This window comes from Camellia sinensis, chromosome 15 (genome assembly GCF_055761805.1).
Source record: "Camellia sinensis isolate YWXY chromosome 15, ASM5576180v1, whole genome shotgun sequence".
Classification (NCBI taxonomy): Eukaryota; Viridiplantae; Streptophyta; class Magnoliopsida; order Ericales; family Theaceae; genus Camellia; species Camellia sinensis.
In genome coordinates this window covers 116,591,672-116,607,597 of record NC_138975.1, presented here as the reverse complement: position 1 = coordinate 116,607,597, position 15,926 = coordinate 116,591,672, and the positions used below count along the sequence as shown (strand labels likewise).

Genomic DNA, 15,926 nt, shown 5'->3' with positions numbered 1-15,926 from the left:
ATTATTGAAAAATCTAAAAATTTATGAGATATTGATTTGTGATTATATTTCAATTTTAAATAACGAATGACAATCCCAAACAAACAATCAAAGGCAAATCAACACAACGATTTAACGTGGAAAAATCACAATTGGAGCGCCTCCAATTGTGATAAAAAATCACGAGCCAAAGCCACAAAACAATCTACTAAGAAGACAAAAAGGAACTACACAAGTGTACCCTTAATTACTTAACGAATCCACGCCCGAATTGAACCGACCCCTATGTGCCTCTTCCACTACCGTCTTTGCCTCGGAATTGTCTTGCCCAACGTTGAATCCACAACGCCGATGTCAAATCCATGATGATGAGCCACTCCAGAATCCACCAAAGCTTCAAGCCCAAGTTCCACGAAATCCATCGAAGAACAACTCTATCTTTTGTGAATAAACGAAAACAAACAAACCCTTGCTGATGTTGATATGAATTTCATGGATCCATTGATCACTCTTAAATCATCAAGGAAATACTCAGAAAACACCCTCCAATATAAAACACTTTGTATCTTGTTCCTCTCTAAAAATCTGGACGGCTCCAACCCTAGAAACAGCGAACAATGCACTTTATAGAAAACAAAATCACGTAGACTGTTCGAGCGCACTTTTCACTGCTCGAGCAGTGTGACTAAAGGCAGTGCGAAACATATAGGCTGACCGTTCTTTTAAAATTTGACTTATGACCTCAGTTTCCATAAATTACAAATATGTCTCCAGAGATTTGTCAAAAATACAAATTCTCTCTTTATATTCTGGAAATTACAAATGTCTTATTGTGAGAATTTATCCTTCAATTCAACTGACCTAACATAAAAAAAATAAAATTACTCAACAGAAAATATTTGCGATCCCTAAAAAAGTCCCTTAATTTAAGTCACAATGATATGGCATGATAAGTGTAAACTTTTGATTTGCCACACAATTAACTATATTGAACCTAACTCTATTGCTAGATCATTGTGGATAAATTATTGTGAATCTTTAGCATTTCTCATTACCCAAATATCCTCTAGTAGCAAAATGAAAATTATTATACTACTTTCATTTCAATCCACAATTCACCAAATCATTCTCTTCATGCCATTATGATAGTCGTCAACTCTCTCTGAAGACACATCAAATATTTATAGACAATAATTGTAATAGTGTTAATTGAGAGTGAGAGAGAATAGTGTTACTAATTGAGAAAAAATGAGGAATAATGAAGGTAGAGTAGGACAAATATAAAATAAAATAAAATTTTTAACTTCATAAAAGTTAATATAAGTATTTAAAATAAAAAAATTGTTGCTTATATCATAGATTTTGTTAGTTAAAGGTTGATTAACGAGCCACCGAGGGTGGTGGCCTAGTGGAGAATGCATCCCTCTCCATAGGCGTGACCCATGTTCTAATCCTGGAGGAGCGAAAAATGGTTGCTTTGCAAGTGGCTTTTTTTGGAGACCTCTCATTGTATTTCGATTGAAACCCGAGCTTGTCAGGGGCATATGTTTGAGCTCCATTGGTGTTTGGGTTCCTTTCTATGGGTTGAGCCAAATCAAGTGGGCAACCGGTTACCCTGGGGCCTGGGTCCATGGATGTCATGATGACACTTCAGAGGATCATTTTTTCATGTTAAAAAAAAATAAAATAAAATAAAAAAATAGAATAAAGGTTGATTAACGAAAAATGTCATTTGTTATAGGATTGAAAATCTCAGGAGATTGGATGTAATTTCCCGAATGTGATGGAATAATCTATATTTTTAATAAACAAAAGGTATATTTTTAATTTGCCAAAATTTTATTTTATTTTTTATTATGCAGAAAAGGAAATTTTCATTTACTTAAATTTGTATTAAACTTAGATTTAAATAATTTTTTTTTTTAAAAAATATCCTTCACTCATGGACTCAATTTATACCAAATAAAATTTTACTCAAATTTTTGCTTTGAATCAAAGAGACTCAAATGTTTAACTAAAATTTTCAAGACGGTTGTGTGACTCAAATTTATAAATTTGAATAAAATTTTCAGGAAAAGCTAAAGATTGCCTAATGTGAGCTTTTTTGTAAACATCAAATGTTATCTCTCTATTTATTAATGAATATAGTAATAAACAAATAGAATAAAGTAATAAAAAATGTTTAAGACTCTTAAAAAGGTTTTTTTAAATTTGATTCACAATGAAATGACAGAATAAGTACCAACTTTTGATTTGTTACATGCCCAATTATATAATGTCTAACTTCCTTGTCACATCATTATGGGTGACTTTGTGAAAAATTACTAGTTGGTCTTGGGACGCCACATTGCCATACCTCACATCAATCATAATTTACCATATCTCTCAAGTTCTTCAATTACCCAACACAAATTCGTGGGCTCCACTTCTTCCACCAATCATAATACCATTAGGGCACTACGTGACGATGTCCCAAAACCAACCAATAACTTCTCAAGTTTGTAATATTTCTCTAAAATAATTACATGACTCTGTAATTGAATGGACACGCTTAAATTATAGACTCCATTGAAATTTTTTATTTGAGTAATGTATGGTGCTCTTTGATAATATTTATAATTTTTTTTTAGTCCATAAAAGATATTAAATATATTTGTATTAAGTTTGATTGAAAACGAAAATAAAAATATATTTGGTATACAAGATTTTTAATAATATATTTTGAAAACAAGTGAAAATAGATTATTACAGGAGGAGGTTGTTGACAATTAAAAATGATAGCTAGAGGTAGTTGTTGGCCATAAGAGGTGGTTGGTGGTAATCAGAGGTAGTTGTTGGCTACAGAAATAGTAGGTGAAAGTGATTGTCGACAGTAAAAAAATGATGGTTGGTTGGTCACCTAAAGTGATAGCTAAAGGTGATTTTCAACCAGAGTTGGTGGCCAAATGTGATTATTAGGAGATAATGGCTGAAAGTGATTAACAGTGAAGTTTATTAATAATGTAACCCGTACAGATGAATAATAGTTGGTTGTTGAAAAAAAAAAAACAATAGGAGGAAGAGGAAAAAAAAAATTAAGATAAATAAGTGAAACTTTTTTCTTTTTTTTTTTTTGTGTTTTGTAAATTTTGTAAACTATTTATAACTTTTTAAAACCAAAACAAAACAAGTTTTGTTTATAATTTTTAAAAATTCTATAAAAATAAAAAAAAAATTATTGATATAAACTTACCAAATATTTACTTATAATTGTTTTTGTTAATTGATGTGACAGTTGTTATATTATTATAATATGCTATTGTTAAAATTTGAATTTTTATTAGTGCTTAAAAAATGGCATTTTAACAAAATTTATATACAATTTATTATTAGAAGCATACGAGAGTTCCATTTTTTAAACTTTTAGATCAATAGGTTCAAATTTAATTATTCTTGAATTAAAAGAACATTAATATTTTTAAAAGGAAATTTATTTGTTTAAAACTTACTTACTTATCTAAATATTCCTTATTTATACACGTATCACTTGTCTGTTAATTATCTGTCTAAATGTCATTTCTTTATAATCTTATATTGCTTATTTATTCATCTTTGTGTTCACTCATTTCCATGAATTGCCAACTATCACCAGTGATTTTTTGATGATTTTTCAAACTCATGTTGTTTTATAACCAAATTTAAAAAAATAAAAAATCAAATAACAAATAAAAATAAAATCAAATAACATAGGATAATAGTGGACTTTTCACCAATATATATATTTATCTTGGTAATAAAAAAAAAGAAATCAATACTAACGTACCCGTAATTTATAAACCCTAAAATATATACGTTGGTAGTGTGAATGAAGGACATAGGAATAAGAGATGAAGGGCAAATCTGCAATTTGAGCTTTGTGGACGACATAGCTCTCATGTGGCTGTGGTGTTAGTATTCTTGCCAGAACCGTAAAATCGAATCAAAATGTAAAGACCCAGCTCACTGATCTCATCACTGGTTCTAAATTCTACCCTTTTTCTTCCATTTCCATTTCCTTGGTGTGATTTGATTTGCATAATATGTTTTTTCTATGAGAAAACTTGTCATTGTTTGTGTATTTTGTTAAATTGGATTACTTGTTGGCTATGTTTTTCCTATGCTAATTAATGGAATGAAGTGAACTGACCAAAGTGACCAAATGTTTGGGATTTGGGCATTTCTGGATACCGGAATAACTTGTAATCTGGGGGCTAGATATATATATATATATATATCTATATATACTAGTGGTAGGTGCAAATGATATGCGATTATAATTTTAAATTTAAGCTTTTGGACAGATGAATGAGGTAAATTGATTTGCAATTTTGGGCAGTTTGATGAATGAAAAAAACCATTTAGTAGTTATTGAATGTGGCAATTATTTGATGTGAAGGGCATTCTTTTTTTTTATTTTATTTTATTTTATTTTTATAATTAAAAAAAAAAAAGTGACAATGTTGTTCACACAGAGATGTGTTTTTGTTAAGGTAGAATTCCTCATATTGCTATAATTGCTAGTAATGTTTCTTATGAACTGGGATATTTTCGTCTAGCATTTACTTATGATTACAAGATTTGAGATTAGGTGTTATTTGATTGGTGAATATTCAGATACTGTATTTGAAATCTTGGTAGTAATTGGACGTCAATGTCATGACATTAGGTGACGTACTTGAATCTTTTTTTTCTCTGTTATACTCTATCAAGGGCCATATGCTCACTTAAATTAAGTAAATTCTTATCCTTATTTACTACACTGTCCCATGTCAACGTGGGTCTTTCCCTCCTCCCTAGCATTTCCATTGACCGTTATCCTATCAAACATCCTCGCTGTTGCCTCTATCAGTCTTCATTATATACGACAAAATCATTATAATTTGTTCCCTCTCAACTTATGTTCAGTTGGTGCTACTTTTACCATATCACAAAAAAATTTATTTATGATTCTACCTTTCATGGTCTTACCACACATTCACCTCAACATTTTCATCTCAGTTACATTAATTTTACTTACGTGTTATTTCTTAGTTTGTTAACATTTGTCTCATGATGCATTGCTGACCTTATAACTGTTCTATAATTTTTTTTCTTTCAATTATGTTGGTATACATCTATCACATAATATGTCAGAAGTATTCCTCCACTCTAACCAACCTACTTTAGTTTATGGGTCACGTCATCTCCAATCTCTCAATTCTTATTAATAATTGAATCTAGATAATGAAATTGTTCACTCTTAAGTATCTCTTGGTTTTCAATTTTCACTTTTCCTCATTATTAGAAATCAAAGATAATAAATTATCTCAAAAGTGTTAATTTCTTAGCTAGCTCAACTCTAAAAATTTTCATTGTTCTATTGTTTGTTGTCAAATGTTCTCATTTTTATTTTTATTTTTGTTTTGCATACTTTGTTCTTATACTTATTTTTGTTACCTTGCTGGCTCAGCCACTTACATATTTCGTGTCCTATTCTTTCTTGTAGTTTGTTATCTATTTTCCTAAGATTGCACTAGAAATTGTAAGATTTCTTTATGGGGTAAAAGGATAAAACAAGTAGACCTAAACACATGAAGGAGAGAGTAATTGGAAAATTGAGAAAACAGAGCCTCGGAAGGAGATCGACTAGAGAGAAGGAGAGTAGGCATATAGTTGAGAAGAAAAGCAGTAATAAAAACTGCTTCATCCCAAAACGAGAGGCAAAGAGAAGGAGGGACCTAGCTATCTCAAGGGGATGACGGTGTTTACGCTTAGCTTGACTTTTTTGTGTAGGTGTATTGGTACAAGAAATTTGGTGAATGATATCCAAATTGACCAAATATTCACAGAACTCAATTTTAAAATATTTTCCACTCAAGTTAAACTGCATCAATTTAATAAGAGACCCAAACTGTAGTGACCATAAACTGAAAAGTATGATATATCTGGTAGAAGGCAGACTTATGAGTTATAAGGTAAATTCAAGTGTAACAAGTGCAATCATCAACAAATGAAATATAATATGCAGGATCCACATAGGAGAAGGACCCCAGACATTAGTATGAACTAAAGAAAACGGTGTATCAGATATAGAAGTATTTTTACGAAAAGGTAAGGCTGTCATTTTAGCAAGTTTACGCCCTTGACACTTGGTAAGTTGAGTAGGAAAAAATTTACCCAATATACCTGATTGAGCTAAAGACTGTAAGCGGTCAGCAGACAAATGCTCTAATCTAGAATGCTATAAATAGAAAGGACTTGATAAAGAATCTAACTGAAAAGAAGAAAAGGCAGTCGAAAAGGTATTCATAGGCAGATGCAGGCTCTTCACCACATAGAGGTCTCTAACTTTATGGCTAGTCCCAATTTGCTTCTTGGACATCCAATCCTGCATAGAACAAATAGAAGAAGAAAAGATAACATCAAAACTGGAGGCATTACGCTGACTGATAGATAATAAATTGACAGATAACTGAGGAACATATAAGACAGATGGAATAGAGACATCATACATAGCAGACGGTGACCCAACAGATATAATAGACATACTAGACCCATTAGCAACATTAACAGTAATAGGAAAGGGAGGGGGAGTATAATTTTGAAGTAAGGAGAGATGGGCAGTCATATGATGAGAGAAACCAAAGTAAGAAAATCCCGATAGACGAAGAGATATCTGAAGAAGACCCAAGCAAATAAAGGAAACAGAGGAGGCAGACTGGGATGGCTGAGAGGTAGAGAATATATGCTAAAGCTGACTAATCTGAGCACTCAAGGAAGCCAAGTCCGGATCAATAGTTGAAACAGGAGCAGTATAAGTGGTGGGAGACCGAAGAGTACTTTGAAGAGGAGCACGGAACTGAGTCTGAGACTGCTGAGAAGACGAGGCTGGTAGACGCCCTTTCTTGGGACAGCGATACTTCCAATGGCTTCTCTAATGGCAGTAAGCACACTCATCTAAAGCCAGTAGCCTATTTTTAGGCCTAGCCATCTTATCATCCGTCATTGTAATGAATTAGCAAGAATAATATAAAAGATCCAAACAAGCAAATAGGGATATCCACTGGAGTCAAAGAATAATAAGCACTAAATTACCAAGTGAATAACACCTCAGATAGGGAACCAGATGATAATACCTCATATGGGTCAAATATCCAAACCCAGTTTAGAAAGACAATCTTCGCGATGTGAAGTTGAGCCAGAGAGATGATAGTGAATCAAAGCGAGAGAGTGACGAACCAGACGAAGCCCTAACACACAGTCATGATCCACGACTTACAATCCATGAACCAGAGAGGGTTATGGTGCAGCAATGACCACCTACTAATTAGCATCGCGAATTAGATGACTAGATGGGTCGATCGAACGAAGTCGACTCAAACAGATGGGTCGACTTAGATGGCCAAATGGGTCGACTCAAACAGATGACCAAACAAGCCAAACCCAATCTCGAATTAGACTAACAAGAGAACCACAATCGGTGGATTGCGATTCGAACTCAGATGGGTCGCATGAATCTAGAAAGCTGAACCAGAGAAGAATTGATAATGGCTGCTAGGGTTTTGAACATAGCTCTAAAACCATGTAAGATTTCTGAATGACTTCTATATATTTAATTGTGTTTCTAATACAAGAGTACATCGGTTTATATAACAAACTAACCCTAAGGCTGAAAAGAAAACTAGAATAATTACTCAATCCCTAACGTTCCCAAAAATATACAAAAAATATGTACTACCATATATACATAAAACCTATTATTGTCACAATGGATTTGAGTTTGGATGTGGATTCAAATCTAAGGATTTAAATCTAAAAAGCTAAGAATTAGTAGATGCATTTGGGAACATAGACACACACAAAAACATACATTATGTACATACATATAGATAACTATATAGTGTTTGAGCTAGGGTTGTGGATTTGTAGAAAATCATGGAGGGGGAGAGAGAGTTGGATCAAGCAAATCCGCACATAGTCCAAAAGTAATATATTTCTTAGGAATGAGCTCAAGCAAATCTTACTATATGTTAGACATATCTGTTATGTATGAGATAATGATTATCTTAATTTACTTGCCTTTAAGCAATTGTTGTTTTGTGGTGTGTGATTTTAAGCTCTTCCAGTGCTCACTCCTTGTTCATTGAGGTCTTCATATCGTGGTTTTGTATAGAAGGTTAAAGAGTCATGTGTAAGGACTCAAAGCCAAAGGAGTCAAGAGGAAAGGGAAAGGGAAAACAAGCAGGGGGAGGAAGTGATGATATTGCTTCAAAAGGTAAAGGAAAAAGAGCGAAGACGGATGGGCTTGGCACCTGCACATATGTCAAAGGTTGTTTCTTCCCCTTAATCTGTTTTTCAGGAGCTTCTATGTTTTTTTAACTGCAATTTATCTAGTATGTTGAGTCTCATGATTTGACTCTGGGTTTTCGATTTTGTTTTTAGCAAGGCATATCTTATGTGAGAAGCAAGGGAAGATTAATGAAGCATACAAGAAGCTAGAAAAGATGGCTGGCTTAGTAATGGAGACAAGGTTCCACCTGCTGAGTTTGCAGAGGTGATTTCCCCATTACATTATCCATTTTCTCATTATTTTTTTAACACATTTAGTTTAAAACTTTTACACTTGTTGGTCAAGGTTGTGTCGGTATCAATTTCTAGTTTTGAACTTGGAGGGGATCATTTTTGACTCTTTCATATTTTTGTAATGATTTAAGATCTTGATGGTGAACCTGATTCAATTGTATTTAGTTGGTTTTTATTTAGGTATTTAATAGGTTCATCATTTTCACTTAGCTACTTAATTGCTTTCAAGCCTTCTAAAATGTGCTAAATAATCACGATCTCTTCAACTTAATGATTATTATAGCAGTTTTGAAGTACTACATTACAAAACCTTGGTCATTGGAAACAAATTGCATGAACACAACATGTTGAAAATTAACTAACGGTCCATATGTTTGGGTGAGAAAATGTTTTTCTTATTTTTTGGGCGTTTGGTACAATGAAAAATGAAAGTCAACAAAAAATGTCCTGTGGTAAAAATAAACCTATGTGGGCGGAAAATGGTTGCACTTTTAAAAAGTGCAAAACGTTTTCCAAACTAAAGTTTACCAATCCCACCACGCTACCACCAGCAACACCACCATCACACTGCCACCACCACCGCCACAACCTCCTCCACATTACCACCCCTACCATCACCCTGTTGCCACCTCCTTACCACCGCTAATACAACCGTTAGTACATTAGTTTTAAGAACACAAAATGTTTTTCGTTGGAAAATGTTTTTCGCTGAAACAAAAGGAGCGTAAGGAAATGGTTCAGGTGTTCTCTGTACAATCTATAGAGAATTTTTGACCGAGATATTGTCTCAGGAATATTTGAAGGAGCCATAACACTGACATCTCCACTACAAGAAAACACATTTTTGGTGACCATTTTTGGCTACCAAAACAAATTTAGTCGCCAAAAGTGTGGGAATTGGCTACCAAAATTAATTTTAGTTGGCAAAAGTCAACTTTTTAGCTACTAATTTTTTTTAGTAGGGGAATGTTGATTATTGGCGACTGAAATAAATTTAGTAGCTAAAAATATTACAATTGGCCACTAAAAAAAATTTTAGTAGCTAAACATATCACAATTGGTGACTAAGAGAAATTTTAGTAGCCGTAGGGGCACCTTTAGCTACTAAATTGTTTGGTAGTTGAATGAAAATAAAAAAATTTATTTTTGATCTTTGGCGACCAAAATTTTGGTCGCCAAACATATATTTTCAGCGACAAAATTCCTTTTAGTCGCTGTAGACCTACTTTTGGCTACTAAATTGTTTGGTAGCCGAATGAAAATAAAAAAAATTATTTTTGATCTTTGGCGACCAAAATTTTGGTCGCCAAAAATATTTTTTCAGCGACAAAATAACTTTTAGTCGCTGTAGACCTACTTTTGGCTACTAAATTGTTTGGTAGCCGAATGAAAATAAAAAAAATTATTTTTGATCTTTTGGTCGCCAAAAATATATTTTCAGCGACAAAATTCTTTTTAGTCGCTGTAGACCCACTTTTGGCTACTAAATCGTTTGGTAGCCGAATGAAAATAAAAAATTTAATTTTTAATCTTTGGCGACCAAATCATATTTTAGTCACCAAAGATGACCTATATATATATATATATATTTTGTACCAAACCAAACCCTAAAATAATCAGCACCTCTCCCCCCCTCTCTCTCTCTATTTTCAGCGTTGCTCCTCTCCTCTCCCTCTCTCACTGCCGCTCTTCCTCGCCTTCGCCGGAAACCGGAGCACCTCCTCCTCCTCCACCATCGCCATCGTCATCATGAGTACCGCCGCTCTTTTCACGCCGCCTCCTGCTCCGCCGATCTTCATAGATCCAGCGCCACCGCCACGAGATCCAGAGGCTTCATCGCTGAGATGAACTCTGCTCCATTGATGCTCCGTCTTGTGTATGCTTCTCTCTCTCTCTCTCTATATATATATATCTATCTCATTTATCTTATGTGGTGTTTTGGGTTTCTGAAATTGAAGCTTTGAATGTTTGTGCTGTCTTTGAACTCTGTTTTTGGTGATATGCAATAATAAATTTGAGATTTTCCTTTCTTCCCCCCCTACATTTTCTTGAATGCCAAATGGGTTGTTGTTATTATTATTATTATTATTATTATTATATGGCTTTTTTGGTTTCTGATGTTGTTCTCAAGTTCAGGGATTTAAAGAATGCAAAGGAGGACTTGGGCAAGAATTGCGTTGCACTTTATGAGGCTTCAAGTGGTGATGGGTCGTTAAATGATGATGGTTTGTTTTCTCTTTCCCAGTTATTTGTTTATTTATTTATGAAAATGACAGATACTTGGTATTCTACCTCTGACAATGATTTATATATAGTTCAAAGGCTCCTCAAGTTAAATTGAGATTTATCCTAACAATTTTGGTTGACTGCATGATGCTTTTTCTTGCCAATGAGGCTTCAAGTTTTCTGACAAGTAATTGGTATAGGTTCTTTTGTGAAGGGCATTGTGGAAAATCATCAACATTGCCCGACTCCGCTTTGCCTCACAAAGAATGTCCAGATGATGGTACATTTCTGTTCCTTTAATAGTTTTCATTTTCAATGCTTTTCTTGGCAATGATTGATTATTGGTGGCTATTTTTAGTGAAGGGTATCATCAGAAATCATCAAAATTCATTAATCCTTTCTTACCATTGCATTTACTAGTTTGCATTGTACATCACCAAACCATTTTAATCTATAATCTGTCAACTTTACTTCAATTGGTGTTACTCCTAACATTTCATTTCATGATTGTATTCATCTCTAATTTTTTCTTTCTCCACAGATCCAACTAAGTATCCTTATCTCAACTACCATAATCTTTACTAACCATGCGACATTCCAATTCTAATATCTGATTGTTATTTCCCATACATTACATTGTTGATGATTTTTACCCAAATAATGTTTTAAAAACTGCAGATTGGGAAGCTATTGCAGATCGTGCTCCAGAGGAACTACTTTCTCCACAGTGCTTGCCTGAAGTCTCGAAACTATCACTGCAAGATGCCAAAACTCAAACTCCTAAGCGGCGTGGAAGGGGAATGTTCGCATACACTACTCATGGCATGTATAGTGATCAGCAGTCTCATGGGTCTGTTGTTGGTAATTCAAAAAATGAAGCTGTATGCGATAGTTCAGAAGGAGATACACAGATAAGAAATGGTATGTATCTATGTGAAATGCATTTGAAGGCAGATACACAGATAAGAAATGGTATATATGCTTGATGTTCTTAGTGGAAGTCTTCAACTCACTCTCATGGCACAGAGTGAGTTGTATGAGGTATTCAAGTTGGACTTTCAAGGAATCTCAAGGCACTAAATTATGGATGGCATTAGACATTTCATAGGATAATATTGTATAATGCTCCTCTTTCACGTCATATTTATCTGGATGGAACTGATGTGATTAGTCAGATGTCCTTCAGTAACAATTAAATCCTTGTGTTGCTTCTATTTGTTCGTTATTGGCTTTCATGATGGTGTTGGACTAGGAAGCATAGATACGGATACGACACGATAAGTATAAAATGATGTAGTGATAAGGGAGGCTTTTTAGGGGCCCTGATCTTTTTCCTTTTACCCTAGTTCACCTCTTCCCAGCATATATACATATCTACACACATTCATTATCTAACTGAAATAAGGAGCCTCCCAATGTAGAGATTGGGATAAATTAGGGTCTCATAGTGTTATTGATAGAAGTACAGCAGGTTGGATCAGTCATAGTCTGCAAAATGTGTTCATTAATTTCTTCCCACTTTAGATGCTATTACAGAGGAATTGCGGCAGGAATGGAAGGATGATGGAAGGCAGCTGGGGGAAGGGATATGGATGGGTAATAATGGCTTTTAATTGTATTTCTAACTGCAAAACTGTTGTTGGAAAGTTACTTGATTATCTCCTTTATTACTTTACAGATTTTCTACTTTATTGGATTTGCATTTCTTTCTCTCAAAGCGAGGCTTCAGAAGTTGATGGGCGAAGAACAGGTGCCTTTATTTCTTTCTTTCTTTCTCTCTATCGGTACAGTACATAAATATTTATGTAAGTCCAGTACATTTGTTGGGGAACAAGTCCTTTAATTGAGCAAATTTAAGTTCCATTAATTGGATTAGGTACAGACCTATTGGCTCTGTTTCATTAGCATAATTAATAACAAGGGAATTGACAATCCATGAAATTAGTGTATGATTAGTTATCCAACTAGATTAGTGGAATAAATAATTTCCTCCTGTCCATGTTTATTTTGCAACGATAAATATAAAAATATGTAATTCCAAATTATAACCACACATTGGAATGTGAATCCTATAGATTACTAATCTCAATCCTATGCCATAATCCCTCAATCAAACAGGCCCATTATGTATAAAGTGACCTTCTTAAGATTAATTGAGCAAATTTTAATAGTTGAATCAGTAACCTATTTGTAAGAAAAAGACCAACAAAAGTAGATTTGGATATATTATGAAGAATTGATCTCACCCAAAACCTAAGTTATATAATTCAATGCAACCAATGAAAAATAGTTACATATGAGAACAAAAGTACTGAAATTAGCATAAAATAAGTACAGTTTCATAGAGATCACATAACAAAAATTTGAAGCAAACCACAATTAAAACAAGGCAACCAAACCTTAAGATTGAGAACTTGATCAGCTTCACCTTCCGATAACAACACAACTTTTATATATCTTATATATATATATATATGGAGGGAGAGAGAGAGAGAGGGAGAGAGAAAGAGAGGCTCACCCTTTTTCCCTACCCTCCCAGAACTAGAAATAAGGGTTGCGAATGTGCAATTGAGGTAATATAGATGGATTGGTTGCCATATTATCGGTCCTTAATTTGTGATTTGTACTTCTTACATTGGATTGAATTCACTGACAAGCACAAGACTAGGTACCATATTGGACAACTGGTGAAAGAGACATCAACTAAGCTTAAGCAAGCTACTGAAACAGATCAGCGTACTGAAGTCAGTGTCAGTTCACATGTGATTGGCATTCTCAATTAGCCATTTTTATGCTACACATATTTACCATCCTACTTTTTTTGCTTCCTCTATTTACACTCGCTAACACTTGCATTTTTTAAGCCTCATATTGTTTGTGAGAAAATTCCAGAAGGCTCAACGGCTTGCTGCTGAGAGGGAAACAACATATGCTCCTTTTGTTCCTAAGGAAGTTCTTCTGCCCAGGTGCGTTGGCTAGATTTGTGATAACTTGATAAGGGTCTTAGTTTCTTCATTAAATATTGAGATGAGTTGGCCAATATTATCACTATTGGTTGAAATTTGACCAAGTCTTGACTCTGTTATTCATTTTGCTACTTGCTAAATTCTAAGGAGTAATTAGTTGATGTCTCACACATATTTGCCGCTGATTGACTTGGAATATTTCATCTAATGTCCTTGATCAAATTTTGTGCAGCAACAATGGCAATGAGCTGGAGGTAGATTCAGCGAAGAGTCATGAACAGTTAGCTCTTCTTGTGCAATCTAAAAGGTGAACAACTGAACTTAGCTAGAAACTTTAGGCCTGACTATGTAGCAATTATATGGAGACTACTATAATGGTTATCTTTTTTGTAAATGATTCATTGTATCATGTGTGAATTGTTATTATTATATATAATAAGCTCCTCTGGAGCAATGTAATTTAGTGCAGACAGGAGGTGGCAATGTTGGAGAATGATATTGTTTTCAATTAAAAATTTATAGAAGAAAGAGAACAAGGGATCGAAGAAATTCAATAGCAGATTGGTGAGGTGAATGAGATTTTTAAGGATCTGGCTGTGCTAGTTCATGAGCAAGGAGTTATGATTGGTAAGATATTTTTTTAAAAAAATTCTTCTTCTTTAAATTTATTTTATAAAAAAATCTTCTTTTTGTACCCACTGACGCTTTAATTTTACAAGATCTCTGTTTTATCTTCCTTCAGATGACATTAGCTCAAACATTGAGAGCTCTCATGCTGGAACTGCACAAGCTACTTGCCATTTTATATGTAAGAATATCTATGTCATTAACCGGGAAGCTTTTAAGCCTTCTTAACATTTTATAGCTATATAATTTTTTGACACCAAACTAATGAATTTTATTTTTTTTTGCAGATGGTTTTACAGATGGTTTTATAGCTATATATTCATGGATATATAATTTTTTGACAATTACGGGAGGGCATTGTTTTTATACCTCTATCCGTATATATAGTGGTTCGAACAAATTAATTTGGTTATTCATGTATTATGTATGGATTTAAATTATTGACGTTGGATTAGACTTGGAGTGTATGGAATTTGTATTATATATAGAATTGGACGTTCAAGATTAATTTTTTGAATGCTTGGAACTGAAATGTGTGCACGTTGTTAAATGCTTTAATGGTTGATAATATATTTTGGTATTGATGGATTATATTGTTTATACAGGGTATATGTTGTAATATAAATGAATACAGGTTGTTTACTATTTTTTTTTTTTTAAAAAAAAAACAGAAAATTATTTGGCTACCAAATGTTTTGGTAGCCAAATAGGTAATCAAAAGTTTTGGCTACTAATAATTTAGTAGCAAAAACATAACCCAAAATGTTTTTGCCACCAAATAATTAGTAGCTAAACAATTTGAGAGGGAGAGAAATAAACTATTGGCCACTAAATTTTTTAGTCACGAAAAAAAAGGTATCATTTGGCGACTAAAACTTTTGGTGGCAAAAAGTAAAGAAATTAATCTTAATAGGTTTTTGGCTACGAACAGTTTTAGTCGGCAAAAGTCACCACGCCTAAGGTAGAACTTTTAGTGACTAAAACTTTAGTCGCGGAAAGGTCACGTTTGCCGACTAAAAAAAGGATTAGTAGCTAAATGTTCACTTTCGGTGACTAACGGTTTAGTGGCGAAAAGATACCATTTGCCTACTAAAAGAAGTTTAGTAGGGAAAAGTTTCATTTTTTGGCGACCAAATGAAGTTTAGTCGCCAATACTATTGCCGACAGGGTATGGGCGACGAACTTGGCGACAAATATATTTGGTCGGTAAAACGTTTCAGCGACCAAATTTATGCCTTTTGCCGACCAATAATTTAGTTGCCAAAAGTGACATTTCTTGTAGTGCTCTGTGCTGCTTTTCTATCTTTTTCTTCCAGCTAGCAGCAGAATATTCAGAGTGTCCATCAGGGAAGAAGGGTGGAGACTTGGGATGGTTTCCGCGTGGTAAGATGGCTGGCCTATTTCAGGATGTTGCCTTTAGCACAACTGTTGGAGCTACCAGTGCACCATTTAAATCAACGTATGCTATTTTAATTCCTGATTTTTGCTCCGCAAACTTGCTAACGACATGTTAAGCTTTATCTTATCTTGTTCATGTTGCTCAGACCA

General features: G+C 33.9%; 1 protein-coding gene across 18 annotated transcripts; it reads left to right on the top strand.

Moving 5' to 3' along the window:
* Positions 1–3,795: 3,795 nt before the first annotated feature.
* Positions 3,796–14,886, top strand: LOC114259696 (uncharacterized). 18 transcript variants are annotated; one of them, XM_082910062.1, is made up of 14 exons: positions 3,796–3,944; positions 8,150–8,305; positions 8,419–8,530; positions 10,696–10,784; positions 11,000–11,065; positions 11,464–11,706; positions 12,310–12,381; positions 12,464–12,535; positions 13,454–13,535; positions 13,678–13,751; positions 13,984–14,058; positions 14,221–14,378; positions 14,494–14,559; positions 14,666–14,886. In XM_082910062.1, the coding sequence occupies exons 2-9, from the start codon at positions 8,164–8,166 to the stop codon at positions 13,474–13,476; spliced, it is 819 nt and encodes a 272-aa protein (XP_082766188.1). In that variant the 5' UTR covers positions 3,796–3,944; positions 8,150–8,163; the 3' UTR covers positions 13,477–13,535; positions 13,678–13,751; positions 13,984–14,058; positions 14,221–14,378; positions 14,494–14,559; positions 14,666–14,886. The 18 variants fall into 18 exon arrangements, with proteins under 18 accessions (XP_082766188.1, XP_082766187.1, XP_082766184.1 ...); XM_082910061.1 differs by lacking the exon at positions 13,454–13,535 and having other exon boundaries at positions 14,274–14,378; XM_082910058.1 differs by lacking the exon at positions 13,454–13,535.
* The last annotated feature ends 1,040 nt before the right edge of the window (positions 14,887–15,926 follow it).

Bases quoted from the DNA above. Each gene is read 5' to 3' on its own strand.
- LOC114259696 (XM_082910055.1), top strand. From the start codon at position 8,164: ATGTGTAAGGACTCAAAGCCAAAGGAGTCAAGAGGAAAGGGAAAGGGA. The intron at 8,531-10,695 runs GTGATTTCCCCA...TCTCAAGTTCAG, and splicing joins CACCTGCTGAGTTTGCAGAG to GGATTTAAAGAATGCAAAGG. The intron at 11,707-12,309 runs GTATGTATCTAT...TTCCCACTTTAG, and splicing joins AGATACACAGATAAGAAATG to ATGCTATTACAGAGGAATTG.